The sequence below is a fragment of the Aristolochia californica genome, unplaced genomic scaffold (genome assembly GCF_029961685.1).
Source record: "Aristolochia californica isolate CCGP_79_NKW_82.1479 unplaced genomic scaffold, dmAriCali1.0.hap1 SCAF_7, whole genome shotgun sequence".
Lineage (NCBI taxonomy): Eukaryota > Viridiplantae > Streptophyta > Magnoliopsida > Piperales > Aristolochiaceae > Aristolochia > Aristolochia californica.
In genome coordinates this window covers 38,006,752-38,027,510 of record NW_027182268.1, presented here as the reverse complement: position 1 = coordinate 38,027,510, position 20,759 = coordinate 38,006,752, and the positions used below count along the sequence as shown (strand labels likewise).

General features: G+C 37.2%; 2 protein-coding genes across 3 annotated transcripts; both read left to right on the top strand.

The window, feature by feature from the left end:
* The first annotated feature begins 659 nt into the window (after nt 1-659).
* On the top strand, nt 660-1,309 carry LOC137937418 (uncharacterized). Its single transcript, XM_068782478.1, has 2 exons — nt 660-698; nt 833-1,309. Exons 1-2 carry the CDS (start codon nt 660-662, stop codon nt 1,307-1,309), a joined length of 516 nt encoding a protein of 171 aa, XP_068638579.1.
* A 5,451-nt stretch (nt 1,310-6,760) lies between these two features.
* On the top strand, nt 6,761-10,625 carry LOC137936837 (leucine-rich repeat receptor-like serine/threonine-protein kinase SKM1). Of its 2 annotated transcripts, none has more exons than XM_068781744.1 (3): nt 6,761-6,988; nt 7,130-9,789; nt 10,084-10,625. In XM_068781744.1, exons 2-3 carry the CDS (start codon nt 7,251-7,253, stop codon nt 10,446-10,448), a joined length of 2,904 nt encoding a protein of 967 aa, XP_068637845.1. In that variant the 5' UTR covers nt 6,761-6,988; nt 7,130-7,250; the 3' UTR covers nt 10,449-10,625. The 2 variants fall into 2 exon arrangements, with proteins under 2 accessions (XP_068637845.1, XP_068637846.1); XM_068781745.1 differs by having other exon boundaries at nt 7,081-9,789.
* The last annotated feature ends 10,134 nt before the right edge of the window (nt 10,626-20,759 follow it).

Genomic DNA, 20,759 nt, shown 5'->3' with positions numbered 1-20,759 from the left:
AAGCCTTGTCTAGATCTTACCTTATCTATGAGTATTCTAATGCTAATCCACTCCCTCTCTTCCACTTGACTCTTTTTTCCTTTTACAGTTGAACTTAAGAATGATCTTTCCGCCCGCTTAAGAAAAATAAGAATTTGATCACTATCTCATTTTCAGTAACTAGAATAATAATGATCAAATTTTTATTTTCTTTTCTTTATAGGGGTTCCAACGAGGCCCTAAATGAGCCTAAGAGTCCCATGTATCCATTTCTGTGGAACCGTATTTGTATCGCTCGGGCCAATTCTTGTATAAGGACCTGTTGCACCCCTCACTAATACCTCGAGGTTTTAGCGTAACTGGTTCCAACATGGTATAAACCTTGATAAGGTTACTCGTGAACGGGCACAAGTGGCTTCTTTTACGACGCAACATTCTATACATCTATCTCACTTGTCTCGGCATGTCCCTTCATGGCTATGGCGCAATTTATACATTTATGGCGAAGTAAGCCTTTCCATCCACTTAGTAGGGGACCTATACTTATGTTAAGTCTCAACTGAAAGGCCCCTAAAAAAGGTATCTACAGTGCCTAGCTCACCCTTTCCTTCTACCTCTGGTTTTCCTTCTTCGTCTCAAAGCTATAAAAAGGAGACTCGCCGGTTTCTACTTCTGCAACCATGTCGCTTAGCGCAGTCACTCAAAGCCAGTCTCATAAGGTAAGGCCTTCCTTCTCTTTTCCTTCTTCTTCTTATTCTTTTTTATTTCTTTTCCACTTTTTGTCTTCCTGGCTTACTATTGAGTAACAGTTCGTCTGCCCTTTTTTTGTTTTTTGAATCGTTCGAACTCGCAGAAAGGCCAATCTTTGAGAAGGGTGGTTTCCGATGCCGCGCAAGAAATTGGTAAAAACAGCAGGGAGTTCAATCTCCTTCAAGTTGAAGAAAGTGAAAGTGTAGAATGCGAATGCTGTGGACTCCGTGAGGAATGCACTCCCGATTATGTCGGGCATGTGAAGGAATGCTACTGCGGGAAGTGGGTCTGCGGGCTTTGCTCTGAAGCCGTGAAAGAACAACTGAATAAAGACCCTGAGAAGGCACTGGAGGAAGCCATTAACACCCATATGGCCTTCTCCAAGAAGTTTAACGCAACTACCCGGCTCAATCCCACGCTTTCACTTGCCAAATCAATGATCCATGCTATTAAGATAAGCTTTCGTCACGGAGCCTCTGTGAAGTTGCCTGCACCGAAAATTGCTCGAAGCAGTAGCTGCATGCCTAGGATTGACACAGAAATCGAATCAGACAGGGAAAATAACAGAATATTACAGTGAAAGAACTCGCAAGTTTCGCCACAGACGACCAACCTGCACAACTGCCATAACACTGTTATTAGTGATATCTAATGAAATATTTGTTTCTGTTTTTGTTGATCTGCAACGATTATGATCTCCACATACAGATGTCATATACTTAAGAGGCGGATGTAAATATGGCTATTTAGTGAACAGGATCTCCTCTCGGGCAAGGATACTCATATTATTTTTCTGGAGATCGAATTAGAACCACCAGAACGGACAACCGAATGGCGAAAGGGAGAGTTTTGCGGACGAATCAGCAGCGGATAGGTAGGTTCTCGCTGCTTTCAATCGGCAAGAGGAACAAATTACGGGGGTTCTTGTCATTTTCCATGTCGATCAAACGTACTAATTTTTATCAACGATGGCGTCTCTATAGAAATTTTCGTCTTCACTGTCATTTCCCTTCACACTGAATATGAACATTACGCTGTAACCCAAATCTTTAAGAGCTCCTTGTCATAACGGAATCTATATAAGATGTATTAGAGTCCTAAACAAAGTAGAATTGCCAAAATTAGAGAAACTAAAGTTTACGTTTAATCTAATTAGGAGATTTATAGTTCTGTTCATATAAAACAATCTCAATTGGTGTGCTAGTATCTGTAAGGGAAACAAACTCTTCCTTAGAAGAACACAATCAAGGACTAGGCACCCCACATGAAGGAGAATTTTCTCCTTCTAAGCATTGTAGTTATCACCACTCATATAAGGGATTTTAGATTTTTTTTTAAAATTATTGAAGATGGAACAATTACGTGTAATAAATAAACAAAAAAATCATAAATTATCACACAAAAATTGAGACACATCAAATTATAAATATATGGTACACTTTACCATTGCAAGTTATATAAAAAAAACATGAATTAGCGTAGCATTAAAAATTTCCTGTAGCCAAAGATTTTAACACATAATTTGGTTCATAATCGAACTTTTATGATGAAACTAGAAAACAATCATATTTCTCGATACGTGTGGACTAATCTAGAAATAAAATAAATTTCCATTCCATTTTAGTTAAATATGAAAATACCAAGATATCCCTGTGAGGTGAGATAATTGCACCAACATATTTAATTACAATTTGATGTCATTTATTCTCTTATGAGATCTATATATTCAACAACAAAACTTATTGTATGCATTTTTCATGAATAAAGATGTTGTGTCTACTCAATTACATGTATACAAATAACATGATATCAAATTTATAATTTGTTGAAGAACATATATGGAGGAGTCTTACATGACTCTAATAGTAAGAAGTTTCATAAAGTTAGAATTAATATGGTGGAGTTCTACATGAATCTCATAGGAAGAGGTCTCATAGAAGTGTCTCAGTTAAAAGTGTTTTAGTTATGTTAGTATTATATTTATGTTCAATTAATCAATTGTTCAATAATTTATCTTTTAGTGTTTAAATTTGGGTGTAAATGAGATAAGTATACTTTAATTGTAATTGGATTCTACTTGTTTCATCTGTTATAAATAGATGTTCATTGTACTCAAATTATAACAAGTTAGTCAAGTATTTCTCTTCTTCATAAATTCAACACAGTATCAGAGCGGGTTCAGTGAGTTGACTCGACCAATCCACAAAGATAATGTGATTATTTTCTGATCTATCATCTCTAGTAGTTTAGGATCGTATTTTATCATTTTTCTTCCTTTTTGTCCTAATACCTTTTTTTTATTAGTATTTTTACGTCCGTACTTAAAATTTTATATTAAAACTTATATATTTATGGAAAAATATTCAATTCTACTTTTTAACACAAAAAAGAATTTTGGCAATCCGAGTTTTCTACAAAGAGAAATCTGTATTTGAAGCACCAAAGGTTAGACTTCAAGAGAGGTTTATGCAGCAGTAGAAAGCTTAAACTTTTGAGGTGCTTTATACCATCAACAACGGGACTTTATGTGGATAATTAAAAGTCAAAAGATATATACGTAAGTCTATTTTATTACCTATTAAACCAATTTTCAATATGAGTTTTCTAGAGGGAGATATTAATATCGTAAAAGTTAATGGTCATGCTAGCTAAAGAAGAAAAAACACTCGGTTGGCCATATTAAAAAGTCCGAAATCTATAAGATTCTTTCTCTAAAAAGAATTAAATTTTATAAATTAAAAATATACTTAAATGAAAGGTATTAAATTCTAGTTTTAGAAGGAGAAAATTTCATGTCAATTTGATCTATATGTAAGAAGAAATTCACATTGGAGTTGGCAACCATCAAACTACATAAAGAAGAAAATAAATAGGTCGTAATAAATTCAAGAACAAAGCATTTTATGTCAAATTAGGTATCGAGTTAAAGATATTTGAGTCTAGTTTCTTAAGAAATAAACGGTTTGTGATTCTAATCTATATTGTTGGATATTTTGATATCAAAAGTACTAAAAGGTCAGTTATGCTGAAAATCAATTTTTTTCTATATTTTATCCTATTATCTCTCCATGCATTGGCGTGAACTGAGTTTACTTTTCTCTTAGACTTCTACTTTTTAGCCAAAATTTTCAGCATATATTTCTCATTCATAAATATATGTGTCACATATAGTTCTCATTCAAACGAGAATGTTGCATTGTGTTACAAGAAAGGTAATACTTATTCTAAATGACACACCGTCATGATTCATGCAAATTAAATTCTTTTGTTTGGATATAAAAATATTATATCCAAGGAAATATTTTTAAGGATGTATCAATATTGAATCATACATATTAAGTATTGAATAAGTCAAATAGAAGAATGTTAAATACGTTCATTTTTTACAAGGACAATGGACAATTATAGCTATTCATCAACTATTATCACCTTTTTTTATGGGAAAGAGTCATAGAGAAGTTGTAAGTGAATTTTTCATGGTGAAGAAAAAGAGAATCTATGGTCTAGACTAGACAAGCGTTTTGGAAGTTATTGGAATCTGACTGCCATGGCTGGAAATTACTCATATCTTGGGTTTCCATTTTCAATTTTCTGAAATTCATGACATGTCCAGATTTTCTGCTTTCAGAAATACCATTAGAAAACAAGAACCCATAGTTTCTCAAACAGGTACTTCCTCCCATCAAAGGAGTAACTGCTAGACAGTTAACCATATGTTCCATGATAATTGAACCTAGAGAGGACTACTTCAAAGATTTTAATATTTAACTTCTAAATTTAAAATCTAACACCCAGGACTATTTTCTCTAAAGAAATTTCTCCTCAAAGCCAGCAACTGGTATTCCAATAACATTACCACAACGCCAAAACATGCTAAAAGGCGACAGAATTGCACAGAGAATGTTGCTACTGTTTCAACTCGAATGTTTGCCACCATGTGGAACTGTGGAGAGAGCCATAGTGACGGTGGGGTTTGGGGGAGCATTCAACCGATAGAATATTATGCCAGGTGACGAAAGGCCAAAAACTGTAAATGAGGTCCAGGAATGAAGATCGGAAGCTGTGGCCACATTGCATCATTTCCATCTGTCCTTAGCGTCATCCTGACCTCAGTAAATCAAGTACGCCCAACAAGCTTGAAAGATGGAAAAGTGTGAAAGGTACCGACACTCAAGTTCAGATAGAGGAAGGTAAGAAGCACTTAGTTTTGGGTGCTCGATGACCAATAACTCCAGAAAACAGTAGTTGAACTTGAATAATCAGCTTATAGGTAAGATGCATGAGGCCTTATGACGATAATGTTGCACAACGGGATACAAGATGTCTATAGAGGAAGGAAAAAGAATAAAAAAGGCCTTAAACTTGGTGAACAATGAGGAATTCGTTGGCATGGTAAGAAGTATGTTATACTGTTGGCTTTAGTAGGGGTTATGAACACTTCACATACAGCCACAACAACTCACATTGATTGAACTAATCCAATTTCTCAACCAAAAACTGTCCAGCTATGGGCAAGTTGTGGAGAGTGGAAGGGGCTTTCTAATGCTAGGAGAAGAAACACCAGCAAGTCGTTCTTGAGTCTAGCCAATTGGAAGAAGTACAGGGGTTGAAAGTAAACATTAGTAGGAAAGGGAGCTTTCGGAGTTGAAGAGGGGGTTGTCCAAAGCTAATTGGATTGTGCTTGAGTTAGATGGCATAAATTTGATTGAGCAATTTGAGGTCTGAGTAAGAGAAATCATTGACAAGGGATGAGCGAGATCATACAGAGGGAGAGAAAATTCTTAGTTTGAAGGAGAGAAAACACAAACAAGGGAGAAAGAGAGAAAAAGAGACATACCAGCAAGACCGATGAAAAATTGTTTGGCAAAAGAAGCTGATGAAGGGAGGAAGTAAAGTTTGACAGTGAATTAGGGCATGGTTGTTGAGAGCAAGAGGGTACCAGATAAAATTTCTCTCCTCATTCTCTTTCTTTTCTTTTCTCTCCGGATTCCACCATTCAATTAGATAAAACATATAGTTAAGACATAAGAAGGTACCAAGAGAGTGGAATAATCAGATCACACAAGAGGAATTAGAATAGGGAAGGTGGATTAATAAAGGGCAAAAGCGAATGTAGAGGAGAGTTTATCCAGGACCAAAAGGGTGGTTGAAAAGCCCTAGAAAATGGGGGATGATGCGCAGAAGCATGCTCGGTGCGATAAAAGACTCGACACACTGTATATTGCTTCGAGAAAGAGAGAGTGGACCCCAAAAAAGGGCGCACGAGCAGTAACGTAAAGACATACTACTTTTCTTTTCCTTTTCTTCATTCCTCTTTGCCGGACCTGCGCCCTCGTTTCTGCTTTCAACCTTTAATAAGAAAATAACAATGATAAGCCTCCGCAGCCCCAAGTAACGCGCCCTCTCTTCTTCAGACTCTCTTCCTGCTCTTTGTTTCCCTCTCCGAATGCCCTCCACCTGTTTCTCATTTTAACCCAGAAGACCGACTCTCTGCGTTGAAAACTTGGAACTTCAACTCACTCCCACGACTGCAGCGCACAAACAGGATTACTTTAATAAATTCCCGAACGAGTGGACTCTGACTCATTACTCAATTGAAGAGAAGAAACCCAGATCCCTCTCCAGTTGCGGCATTTTTTTGAGATGGAAACGAGTGTACCATGAGAGTGCTGCTGGATTCAATTCGGTCCACCAACGCTTCTGGGGCACTTCCGTAAATTCAACCGTTTCAGGAACTGAGCTTTTCAAAGCCAGTCAAAAAAGAATTTTTTTTCTGGTGAAAAACCGACCAAACCAGTAGCTCTTCAGCATTTGTTGCCTTTCCCTTTTAGCCGTTTCCTGACCCTCGGTCCCGTTCAAACTTCGAAACGAGTCGATGGTGCAATTTCGTAAATTTGTCTCAAATTACGGTCAATTACTGTATGGAAGGCAGGACGGCAGGCGCTTCTCCGTCCTCCCACCTCTTACTGGCGCACTACTACTTAAGACTAAGGTCCTTAGACCTCGCCTTCACTTCTCCTTCTTCCTGACCTCTCTCAGAGTGGTTTTTCTCCAATCAAAGGTTTTTTGATTGTTGGGTATGTTTTCTGGAGTGGAGGTGATGCGGTTTCCCTCTGAAATCATAGAGCTTTTACCTAAAGTTTTAACTTCAATCTGGTAAGGAAGATTGAAAGACCAGCTTCTACTCTCCGGCTGCTTGTGGCTGGTTTAACAGAGAAGAGATCGAGGAACAAGCAAGTCGGAGGAATTTTTTCTTCAGGTAGGAAGTCTGAGTTATTGTTTCATTCTTTTATTTTGTTGTCTTTTTCTCTTCTCTTATAATTCTTAGTGATTTTTTTTTGTCCTTTCAAGTTTTTGTAGAAGCGCTTCGATTTGTTTATTCCAATTCTGTTTTGTTCAGAGTGAAGATTTGCATCAACAAGACGGTGTCCAAAGTGAATCCCGGGGAAAACGACGTCCTGTTCATTGCAGTGTTTGATCGCTTTCCTGAACGTACGTTAGCTTACTGCAAGTCCTTGCTAATGGCGAAAAGAGAAGCTTGGTGGTGTTTTCTTCTTTCGGTTATCTTTCTTTTCCAGTCTTCAGCAGCCAGAGCAGCAGAACTCGAGATACTGATATCATTCAAAGCTGCTATACATGATCCACTTCACCAGCTCTCCAGCTGGAACGCATCTGCCTCTTTCTGTGATTGGAACGGTGTCACTTGCAACAGTAATTCTCAAGTCACCGTAATAGAACTCTCCGGCAGAAACCTCTCTGGCGGCCTCTCTCCCGACCTTTTTCATCTTCCATTTGTAAGAACCATCAATCTCTCGAGCAACTCTCTCTCTGGAGAAATTCCGGTACAAATTTTTTCTTCTTCGCTGCAGCACCTCAATCTTAGCAATAATAACTTTTCCGGTCCTGTATCTCTGCCTCGAAGGCCCTTGTCGAACATCGAGACTCTAGATGTCTCCAATAACATTCTCTCCGGCGAAATCCCAACCGAAATCAGATTTTTCTCCGGCTTGAAATCTCTTGATTTTGGAGGAAACGGCTTGTCGGGAAAAATTCCGAAGTCGATCAGCGAGCTTAGAAACCTCCAGGAATTAACTTTGGCTTCAAACGAGCTCGTGGGTGAAATTCCGCCCGAAATAGGTCAAATGACTAGCCTAAGGTGGATATATTTGGGCTATAACAATCTTTCAGGGGAGATTCCGACGGAAATAGGAAACTTGTCATCTCTCCATCATCTTGATCTTGTCTACAATAACCTCACTGGAGAAATTCCTTCCTCTTTTGGAAATCTCACGGAGCTCCGTTACCTGTTTCTCTATCAAAATAGGCTGTCTGGCTGGATCCCTCCTTCAATTTTTAATCTCCGTAATCTCGTTTCTCTTGATTTAAGTGACAATTTGCTCTCCGGAGGAATCCCTGAAAGCTTAATAAACCTCCGAAGCCTCGAGATACTTCACCTCTTCTCCAACAATCTCACCGGCAGAATCCCGGAGTCTGTATCTCACCTACCTCATCTCAAAGTTCTCCAGCTCTGGTCCAACAGATTGTCTGGCCAGATCCCTAGCACTCTCGGCGAAAAGAATAACCTCACTGCTCTCGATCTTTCGACGAACAATCTCTCTGGGGAAATTCCGGACAGTTTGTGCAACTCCAGCCAACTTTTTAAGCTCATTCTCTTCTCCAACTCCCTATCAGGAAAATTACCAGAGAGCTTGAGTCGTTGTAAAAGTCTGGCACGAGTGCGTCTCCAGAATAACCACCTCTCGGGCCAATTACCTTCTGAGCTCACGAAACTTCCACTTGTTTATTATCTGGATATCTCGGGAAACGAACTCTCCGGTGTCATAGATGACAGAAAATGGGCGATGCCTTCTCTTCAGATGCTGAATTTGGCAAGAAACAACTTCGTCGGGAGTTTGCCACCCAGTTTCGGAAGTGAAGAGCTTGAGAGCCTGGGCCTATCAGGAAACCAGTTTTCAGGGGGTATCCCGGCGAGCTTTGGAGGTTTTTCTAAGCTGGTGCAATTAAATTTGGCCAAGAACCAGCTCTCGGGTTCCATTCCGCGAGAGATATCATCCTGCGAGAAGCTCGTGAGTTTGGACGTGAGCAATAACCAACTCTCAGGGCATCTTCCCGCATCTCTATCCCTAATGCCTGTCCTCAGCGAGTTGGATTTATCGCATAACCGATTCTCTGGAGAACTACCACAAGATTTGGGAAAAATCGATTCGCTGGTTTCAGTTAATATCTCATATAACAATCTGCATGGTCCTTTGCCTCTGACCCCTGCCTTTCTCGCCGTTAATTCGAGCGCCGTAGTTGGCAACGACGGCCTGTGCGGTGGAGGTACTTCCAGCGGTTTATCGACATGCAAAACTACAAAGAGGCACGTTGAGTGGTTTTTCGTTTCCATATTGGTGGTGCTTCTGCTGCTTTTCGCATTATCTGTCTTCTTCTTCTTCTTCGTTCGACAAGGAAAGGATTTTCAGACTAAGAAAGTCGACAACGAGGAAGGAGTGTGGGATTTGCAGCTTTTTGACAGAAAGATTTTCAACGTAGTCACCGTGGAAGACATTCTGCTGTCGTTGAGAGAAGAAAACGTTGTCGACAAAGACCTCCACGGCGTTTCATATAGAGGAACTTCGGCCGTTGAGGGTAAACCGTTTGCAGTGAAGAAATTATTCGAGATTCCGTCCCCTTCCACGACTTTCTGGACGGAAACGATAGGCTTGGCAAAGATTCGTCATCCCAACGTCGTGAAAACGCTCGGAATCTGCCATTCTGAGACAGATGGATTTGTCCTGTATGAATTCATCGAAGGGAGGCGTTTCGAAGATGTGGTAACGGAACTGAGCTGGGAGAGGCGTAGAAAAATAGCCACGGGGATTGCAAGGGCACTTTCCTTTCTGCACCATCGTTGCTGCCCAGCCATTATACGGGGAAACCTTTCCGCAGAAAATGTGGTAATCGACGGAAAGGGCGAAGCCCGCCTGAAACTGAACCTTCCGGGCAATCTCGCAGGTGATTACAAGGCTTTCCTCTCCTCCGGCTACGGCTCCCCAGGTACAAAATACCCACTCTAGAATTGATCAAATTTACCGTGATAACCTCGACTATTATCAGTAAATAAGTAGGAATTGCAGACCAAAGAGCTCTCTAGTTTATTGGTTTTTAACTTTTAACTGATTGCGACCATGTGAAATTTTCTTTATAATTATAAGTTCTAAAAGGGGGTTCCGGAAAATTATGTCTGTTTTGTACTTGGACCGTAATCTGACTCAAGACTCTGACAACCTTCATATATTATTATCTGTCAAATGACTAAAACGACCCTGACGTCAGATTTTGGGCTTGCAGAAATACAGGAGGGCCAAGAATTCACAGAGAAGAGCGACGTCTACGCCCTGGGAGTGCTGATGATCGAACTGGTGACGGGGAAACACCCGAGGGACCCGGAGGGTGGCCCACAATCCACCATCGTGGAGTGGTCCCGCTACTGCTACTCCGACTGTCACCTCGAGACTTGGGTGGATCCTTCCCTAAGAAGCCATGTATCTGAAGCAGAGAAGGAGATCGTCCAGACCATGAATCTCGCCGTCCAGTGCACTGCCCTCGATCCCATCGCCAGACCAACCGCCTCCGACGTTCTCAAAGTCCTACAATCCTCCCGGAAGCCCAACTCCGTCTTCTCCCGGCTTAAGAACCTGTATCTCTATTATTAAATTCTCTCTTATCTGTGGGTTTTCTCATAATCACAAGCCGCCGTGTTTATTACTAGGTCCTTTCTGTTACCCCGATTATCTTCCAAAGTTTTGTTTGATATATACTTTACAAGGGAGTGTAAAATGTAGATAAACTAAAATGTCATATGTGCATGAGTTCAATGTTGTTTTTATTCAGATCTGGGTATTCGATCATTTCTCCTTGGACACGACCTAAAATTTCATCGTCTTCATCATTTGGTTGGCCCAAGTTGGGCGGCGAATCTCATCTTCGGACAATAATGCTGCTCAGAAGAATAATGAATGGTTGAATCATGCACAAATTAAGACCAATCTGTACGCATGCTCGTAGACAATATCACCGATGATCGCAGCTTACAACGATAGTACAAGCTATGACAGTTTGATTCAACAGTCATGTCACCACCCATCTCAGAAAACGTTCGTGTCTTTCAGTTTTTGTCGCAATGCCGTAGAACTGTTAAAAGGGCATCTTGCAATACCGAAAGAGACGATTCCTTTCAACGGAGACCTGAGAAAATACCTTCCGTTGAGGCGCCATCATTTCATCCTAGTTGGTTGCAGGTTTTTCTTTTTGTTGTTTCAGACTGCCAGCTTTTACCTTGAATGACATGACCGATAAGGGTCCCAAATCTGCCGCCTATTGAGGACAGTCTGCGTAACTACACTACACTAAGAGACAGATTCAAAATGAAAGTGAATCAGGGTCGAGTTCTGAGGCATGATTTGGTAGCTGAAGCCCCGAGACTATTTTTTCGTAGATATCGTGGAAGCAGCCCTCGTATCTTCGAGCAGGACTGGATCAGCTCGAGTCTTCAAAATGGTTCTCTCTGTACATTATCTCTCCCTCCCCCACTGAGCTCTTTGAAATGAGCAGTAGGAAAAGGGATAGACGGATATAGTAGAGAGACGCAGAGATGCTTGAAGAAACGCGCATCTCTTTCTTGCCACTGTGCATGCTTAGTGCAGTCGATGAGGGTCAAAAAGAAGAGAATTTCTACAAATCGACTATTTCCAACCAAGTAAAGACACAAGCTTTCTCGTGACCCACCTCTCCTTCTAAGCCGATATAATGATGTCTGCTCCCTTTTCATCTATTCGTTCATCGCAATGATGCCAGTGACAAGAAGCCACTCTTTTTCTCTCACCCGCAACCCTTCTCTCTTTTGCATGCATAGGAAGATTCCATTCCCCAATGAGGCAGAGCAAATCGCTGGTTGACCCCTCAAAAGAGAGGCTGAACCAGCTAAGTTTTGCTGGCAAAGGCGGTTTCCCCTCGGAAACCTCACTCTGGGCTTCAATCATGGTTCTCGGAGACCATGCAGGAGGAGCCATTATTCATTTTTAAACCCTGCCTTCCTTTCTACCAAAAGATCCTCCTCTTTTCCGTTGGTGAGGATTTGCTTCCAACAGGTTAAAAGTTGCGAGATCTCTCTTTACTGACCCTTTCCCCTTCGTTGACACCCCCCCTACAGCCCCCCCTACAGTGTATGCTTCTCTCGCCTGAGACCAGACCCGTTTTCTCGCCTGGTTTGATAAACTAAAAATGGTCACACACTCGTGCGCCCCACGACATTCGACACCAACCCACTCGCACACAATCCGAGGGAGTGCATAAATATGTCTTTTGTGTGATTGACCGTGGCGTCTGCTCGTTTTATGAAGTCAAGGATGCCCTCCCGACGGCCTTGATCCTTCCTTCCTATCGGTTTTTAAGGATGATTTGCTGCTTATGTAACTCTAACATCAGCAAGAAGTTGCCAACGAGTTCTAGTGCTTCAGGCTTAATATCTGTCTTTTACAAAACAGAACTCTGATCTGGTGAATTGCTGCATTATATACTCTGGATTGTCTGGTTCTTAAGGTGTTCGACAAAATTCCGCAACGAGTGGTCCAGGATGCTTTTGAAAAAGAGGCCTCGACAGGCGACATGCTTTTAACTGTAGAATCGACCCAACTGTATCTTATAGTGATCGAGTGGTGCACGTTCGACAGACAAGAAAGAGATCCCTGGCGCATTATGAGATATCTATAGTTGCAGGAAGCAACCAAACACAAAATTGAAGATACATAAGGTTGAAGGGAGGACGAATTGGACTGACCACTCTGGCTGCAAAGGTAATACTAACGGAAAAAAGAAATCTGGTCTATCCTTATTTCATGGAAGCTTTTATAACTTTTTTGTAGTTAGGTCCCTTTCTTCTTCTCCAGTTCTTCTTTATGACCGTAAGATTGTCATCATTCTTTAGTATCTTCTCGCCTTTGAGAACCGCAATGATTCAAGTCGGACCAACTCAGACTAAGATAACTCCGCAGCGTAACGTCCAAGTTACTTTCAGACTAAGAGCATCGCAGACAAAGCTCAACTCTTGATGTATGATTTAGAGACAAGATAACATGGCGTATGGGCAGTATATCCTCAGACATAAGAGGAACAGTGGTGGAGCCTACCGGGCTCTATAATGACTGCCATTGCTCATTTAAAGAGTGATTAGACACTATCCCAGTGAACATCAACAGTTAGTTCCTTATTGGAGAGCTGAGATTTGCCATCCACTCTCAGAATTTCAATCTTTTCGAAGGCAATGTCAGCCTTTTAATAGGATGAATCCAGCTAATGTTATAGTGGTTTTTTTTTTTTTTATCTACTTTCCCTGCTTCACCTTCTAAAGACAGAACAAGACAGCACTTAGCATCGTGACAAATTTTGCTAGCTTCAACTCCTTTATTCTTACTTTCTTGGGTCAACAGTTTGTGGTGTATCTCTTGTCATCTTTCCATTCAAATTCCTGAACAGAGGATGAATAGGATAAACAAACTGATAGAAATTCATGCAAATTTTTATGAGAGTGGTTAATTGGGGAGTTTTAGTTTCTAGGGATGTATGAATAACTGTAGGGAGCCATGGGTCTTGTATTAGCTAATAAGACATATTTTTTCAGCTGTGATTTCAGATTAGTAGGAATTAATTCTAATAGTATTTCTCATTTTTTTTTTTTTTTCAACATTATAGTATCAAAGCGGGTTTGATAAAAATTAGGCGATAAGGAGATTGATTGTACTCATCTTCTTTACATCATCTTCAAAGAATCTTATTTGCATTTTTTGTATTGAAGTTATAATTCGCATTGCCCATCACCTGTTTGTTGAAAATTCTCAGTCATCTTTGAAATGCTACCCAGGTATTGATTTTTGTATTTAGTAGTGAATGTTATAAACTTTGGAGTATTAAATTAGAAACTTTTTTTGTTTTAATCTTATAAGATTTATGAGACTTGGTTGAAAATGGTTATGTTGAACCTATTGAAAATAATAGATTGATAGATACACAAAATGAATTAAAAGAGAAGAGAAAGAAGGATGCAAAGGCATTGGTTGTCCTCCAACGAGCTAGGTAAAACGAAGCTTGGAGTATTTTCGAGGAGTATCTAGGTATAAAGAAGGTAATTTTTATTAAACTTCAAACTCTTAGAAGAGATTTTGAGACCTTTGTTGAATTTAGGAACCCAAGGTTAGAACCTCGAGCAAAATAAGAGTGGGAGAAAGAACGAAGGGAGAACAAAAGAAAAGGGAAGACTAAAGAGAAAAGTTGGGTAGATAAGAGAGAAGGGGAAAAAGATAAAGAAAACTTTTAGGCTAAAGGAAAGAGTCTTCCACTAATTGTGAGAAAAACTTGATACTTTGCCACTAGCTGACTTGGGTTTATAGTTTTTTAGAGGAATTTACAATGCTTACAAACCCTTGGAGCTACAAGCTTTACATGAAAAAAGACATAAGTAGACATGTTCACCTTGACTAATTACCCCCTTGTATCATCTTTATGGGATGACACTTATTTAAAATCACGTCACCCCTCTTGGACATGGGGGTCTTTCTCTATATATGTGTGGGCTTGGGCCCATCTTTTAATACTCCACCTCAAGTTGGGGGTGAGAAAACATCATAGATGCCCAACTTACCGTATATGGTGGACATGATTTTGTGAGTGACTGGAACTAGTGGTGGCATAGAACTGAGCCGGTTCGCGAGTTGCTCGAGTTCGGCTCGGTTCAATTCGGTTTATCTGGATCTCGACTACTCGACTCTAAACACAAACAAAAAATCCTTGCGACGGTCCCATCATATAAAAAATGAGAGAAACTAAAAAACACTCAATAGAACTTCAATATATCAACATAAAACAAATAATATACACAAGCAAAAGTAAAAGAAGTATAAAAAACCCATGTGGTGGATATTACCCCTCCAATAATGACACATTAATCCCTATATCATATAAAAATCCATGTGATGGATATTTATAACACCCAAATTTTCTCACCACATGGCAATAAAATTACTGTAGCACTTTAATAATTATCATGATAATAAAAAATTTAATCTTAAAATTTCGATATACAAATCCAAATAAATAATGAGTACCTTGAGCTAAAGCAATTCAATTGCGTGAAAGTTCAAGCATTTCAACTCTTCTGCCTTCAAAGTTGAAAAAACATAGACAAAACAAATCATTATTACTTACACATGTGAGAAACTAAATATTAGAACACAACCACTTTTTTATCACTCAAGTCTCCCTACCATCCTTCCCCAGACACACACACCACATCTCCAATGACATGTAATGAAGCAGACAAGGGGGAAAACTCGTACCACGACAATGTGCGACATTAGAGAGAGGAAGGAAAAGAAAAGAACTGGGAAAGAAGGAAAAGAAGAAAGGGCAAGAGGGACAAGAGAAGGGAGGAGAACTTCTCAAGCATGTGGCTCGAGGTAGGGCGGGAGGGAAGAGGGGATAGAATGAGAAGAAGGGGAAAAGGGAAAAAAAAAGAAGAAGAAACGGAAAAAAAAAAGATCATAATGAAAAACTGAAAAGTAAAAGTGTAATATTAAGTTTTAATTTTTTCAAAGAAATAAATAAATATAATAAATTAAAAAAATAGGAAGAGAAAAAAAGGAAGATAATAACAAAATTAGAAATTAAAATAACTTTTTAGTTAGTTACTTTATTGGTAAATAAGTCAATAATTTTTTTAAAATAAAAATTATGTCTCTAAATTTATATTTATTTCAAATTATTATTTTTACTCCTATTTTAACTTTTTATTTTAAATTTTTTTATTTAATTTTTGATATTTTCTAAAATTTAATTTAATTTATTTTTCACACTATTTACCTTTTTTATAATTTTTTATATTTTTAAAATTCAAATTCAATTGAAATCATATATTTTACTAAATTATAAATCTTAAGTTAAGAAACATATCTAGTGTTTTGACTAATTATTTTTGCTTAATCAATAACTTAACTACTATTACAGGTTTATTATTGTTCAATTATAATCAATTAATTTATTTAATTTTTATTTTTCTAATCGTATTTAAGCGTAGAAAAGATAAATCATATATGTAAAGCATTATAAATAAATATCAACATATAAAATTTATTTTTGTTTAACTTTAACATATTTTTTAAGATTTCTAAGTTATTTTCTTATTGATCTTAATGTTTTTAACACTATGGAGAAAAGATAATATTATACTTTTAAAATTTGAAGTTCAATCATCTTAGTGTTTGCTTAATATTGAGATTCTTACTCAATGATCATTTGCTTAAGAGTGCAAAATGTTTCTCTTATAGGGGAAAAACCGGTTGTAAATGGACAAACACAAAAATAAACCCACAAATTACATCTATTCATTTGTTTAATTTAACCAATTATCTCGACCTTGGTTTCATTGTAGTGATGCAATTAATAATTGGGTTAAGTTCAAGTTAAATTATCAAACTTGACTTCTTGTTCAACCTTATTGTGCCTTTTCATAAATGAAAAAATAACTAATAAAACTACTAATTAACCAATTAATGGAAGAATCAAGTAATTAGTTAATATTTAATTAAATAATTAATTATTAATCATTAAATAACAAATTTAATGTAAGTAATTATATTATTAATTTAATAACTAATTTAATAGTTGAAGCACTTAAGGATCCCTTGTGGACAGGTCGCATGGAAGAGTAGATGTAGCTATGCATGACCATAAAAGCTAGACTTGAAACCTTTGCCAAGTGGAAAAAAACTACTAGAATGCATATGATGTTTCTTTGTCAAACACAATCCAAATGATAGTGTTGCTCACCTCAAAGTCAGGTTGGTAACCAAAGGATACACTTGGCCGAACAAAACTACCTTATCTCTGGTAGCTAAATTGAATTCAGTAGGAGTTTGTATATCTATTGCTACAAATTTCCATTGGGTCATTCATTAATTAAATGTAAAATTTTTTTTCTTAATGATGATCTTCATAAACAAGTCTATCAACCACCTGGATTTGTGCTTGAGGGGGAGAAGCTATGTTGACTTAAGAAATTTATTTATGCGCTGAATTAATCTCACAAGCATGGTTTAAATTTTTTTTAGGAAGGTTACCCTTAGTTTGGCTTCAAAAGAACTGAGGTGGATCACTCAATATTTGTTAAACATATTGCTTGTGGTGTAGTTCTCTGTCTGAGACCTAAAAGTTGACCCTAAGGAAGAAGACAAGAAGCAAAGAAAAGAAGAAATAAGAAAAATAAAAAGTGGTACCACCCAAAAAATTAGAAATTGGCACCACCTCGTAAAAAAGAGAAGCGCAATGGCATAAAGGTAAAAATGGATTGGTCAAAGGAGTCAAACTTGCCACTTTTGAAGAAGATGGAATCTTGCTAGAATAAAAAGAATATTCTATGATTGATGTAACTTTTAAATTCCTAAAAACTCTCCAAGATTAATGTTGTTGAAGAACATAAATAAAAGTCTTACATGACTCTCATAGCAAGAAGTCTTATGGAGCCTGAATTAATGTGGTGGAGTCTTAATGGAGGAGGTCTCACAGGAAAGTCTTTATTTAAAGGTGTTTTAGTTATATTGCTCTTCTATTTATATTTAATTGTTTAAATGTGTTATGACTTATCTTTTTGTGTTTAATTGGAACAAGGATAGTTTAACTATAATTTGATTCTACTTGTTTTCTCTATTATAAATAATAACTTGTTGTATTCAGGTAAGAATCAAGTCAATGAATTGTTTCACTTTTCCAAATATTCAACAGATGTAATCTCTCATTCTCTTTGGAGTTTTCCAAAGAATGTGTTGGAAAAATAATAAATAAGGTGTTGGCTAAAGGAAAAATCAATCAATTTTTTTATTTTTCTTTTAAATCTCTCTTGTCTTTGTTTCCCCTCTCAATTTGTGCCCTAGCACTTCTTCTCTATTTTCCCCACTCTTCTTCTCTCTTTTTCATCTGGCACTCTCTCTATCTCCCTCTCTGCCTCTACTTTACTCCTCTCTTCTTCCATCCTCTCCTATTCCAACCCTCTTAACTTCTCTCTTGCAACTCCTCCTTGAACTTTTAAGAAAAGATAAGGACCCTCCGCAAGTGGGGTTCTTATTATTCTAATGGTTGTTTATATTGATAATATTAGAGACGACTAGTGACAAGAATGATATGCAACAAGTATAGGGACTGCACAAGGTGTTTTAGGGAAAAACTTGTGCTAACTTACATCCTAGGGATTGAGGTGTTAAAATCTCAACATAGCATTGCTTTATACCAAAACAAGTATGATTGGGTGAATACTCCAATGGATCAAAATGTGAAGTTGTGAGCTGAATCAAATAACGATATAAATGTAAAAAAAATTCAGTGGTTGGTTGATACGAATAATTTATCTCATTGTGCTAAGGCATGATACTTCCTTTGTTGTTATTGTCATAAATCAGTTTATGCATCAATCTCAACTCACATATTGGCAAGCTTTGGAGATAATTCTATGGTATCTCAAGAACAACCCCAAGTTAATGATTGTTACCCGATACTCCCTTTGTTCGGAGTGTTGTAAGTCAATTTATTCATCAATCTCAACTCACATATTGGCAATCTTTGGAGATAATTCTATTGTGTCTCAAGAACTCGAATCAATGACTGTTATATGAGTCCCATGAACATGACAATATTGAAAGAAAGTTTAAAATTTTCTCTACTTCTCTAAATTTCAAAACATCTATTGAGAAAGAAAGCGGCATGCATTGATAATGGAGGAGAATTTACTTATCATGAATTTAAATCCTTTTATCCTATTAACAGGATTTACAAACAATTAATAGCTACATCCCTCATCAAAAGGTAGTAGAAAAGAAAAACCCAAAAAACTATTGAAGTGGCAAGGTGTATGTTAAAGGCCAAACAACTTCCAATTTTTTATGGGTAGAAGCGATTGCAACTTCAACTTTTCTTTTAGATGGATCTTTTAAAAGCAATTCAAAATAAAACACCATACAAAGCTGTGTGGTAGAATACCAAAAGTCATTATAAATTTTTTGGTTATTTCGCATGTGAGTGTTGAAAATTGTCCAAAGCATGATGAAAAAGAGTATGAAATGCACTTTGGTTAGTTATAATAAATAAACCTAAGGTTCTCAGTTGTATAATCCTATCACCAAGAAGCCGATAGTGAGTAAGGTTGTTACTTTTATGAAAATGGGTAATTGAATTGACTTAAGAAAGAACAAGTGTCCTTAAAACTTGAAGATATGGTGAAGAAATCCAATTCCTCTTTTGTAATGCCAGCCTCAAGTTGTGGCTCTTTGTAATCTAGTTGAGGACATTTGGATAATCCACTTTGAAAGTTAAGAGCTCTTATAGAAACTTATACTTCGTGCGATTATGTTCTCTTGATTTCAAAACTTATATGCATTGAAGAAGCAAATACAAAAGAAGAAGGGCAACACTCAATGAAAGAAGAAATTGTAGCTCTTGAATAAAACCAAATAATCAGTGCACCAAATGGGAAGAAAGTAAGTTTGAAGTAGATCTTCAATACCAAGTACCATGAGACCATACAAAAGCACAATGCTAGGCTTGTCACTAAAGGGTATGTGCAAGAGGCAAGTATTGATTTTTATAAAACCAATTCACTAGTTGCAGCATTATAAATAGTTAGAATTGTTCTTGCTATTTGTTGAGTAAATGAATTGGTTTTGCACCAATTTGAAGTCAAGTCTGCATTTCCAAATGGATAATTGAGAGAAAATATGTTTATGGAACAACCACAAGGTTTTTTGGTGTATGGAAAGGAAGTGAAAGTTTATAAAGAAAAGAAAGAAATCTTTGTCTATTTTTTTTTTTTAAAAAAAAAAAACCTAGAGCTTGGTATAGCAGAATTGATGCCTACTTTCTCAAGGAAGGATTTCAACAATTTATAAGTAAATCAATTCTCTTAAAAAGGTTAAAAAAAAACTCAGAGCTTCTTATTGTGGGCTTATAAGTAGTTATTATATTTAATTAATTTTTGGCCTTTAAACTAAACATACAAAGTTTGTTTTTGTCTTCTTAGGAAGTTTAACATGGAGAGTTGTCAGGTGACAAGCATAGTAATGAATGCAAAAAAAAAAAAAAAAAAAACTCGATAATGGGACTGAGGAGGTTAATTTGAAACATTTTAGAAGTATGGTTAGAGTGTTTATGTATTTGACTCACACTCATCCTAATATAATGTTTGTTGTGAACTTCATATCTAGATTCATGCTTAAACCAAGAAAGCATCATACGAGAGCAATAACATTACCATGACATCAGTTGCATGTCAAATGATTTGGATTTAGAGGGTACTGACTAATTTACAACAAAAATAATCACAATCTACTATAGATTTTTGTGACAACATTTCTAGTTTCTACTATGTTACTGACAAGGAATCCAATTTTTCATGGGCGAATAAAATATATGAAAACCAGACACCTCTTCATTAGAGAATTTTTTTTAAGGACTTACCAACAACTTGTAGATGGTTTTATACTATCATGTAAAATGTTTTCTTTGTTAGACTACTACTTGGAGTAGATAAGTTTGCCTCAATGGGGTGTTAAAAATTGATGCAATGTTTTTAGGAGAGTAGGTTAGTTGATTGTTAGTGGTTTATCACTTATAGGGGTATTTATCATGTTTTGGAAAAAAAATTAGTGGTTCATGTAATTTTGTTGCCAACTTAACTTTATGTTTTAATTATTGAAGATGTTTGAGTAATTTTAAGGAGTAATGGGTCTCGTAATATCCTAAAAATAAGACATATATTTCAATTATAATTCCAACAATATTTCCTTCTAGACTAATGCCCAATTTAAAATGCATGGTTTTTTGTGTTTGTCTTTTAGGGCCTATTTGGAGCACAGAAAGTGGAGAGAAAAGAAAGGGAAACGAAGATAATGAGAAAGAAAATTGAAAAGAAAAGAAATTTATGTTCTCTTGTT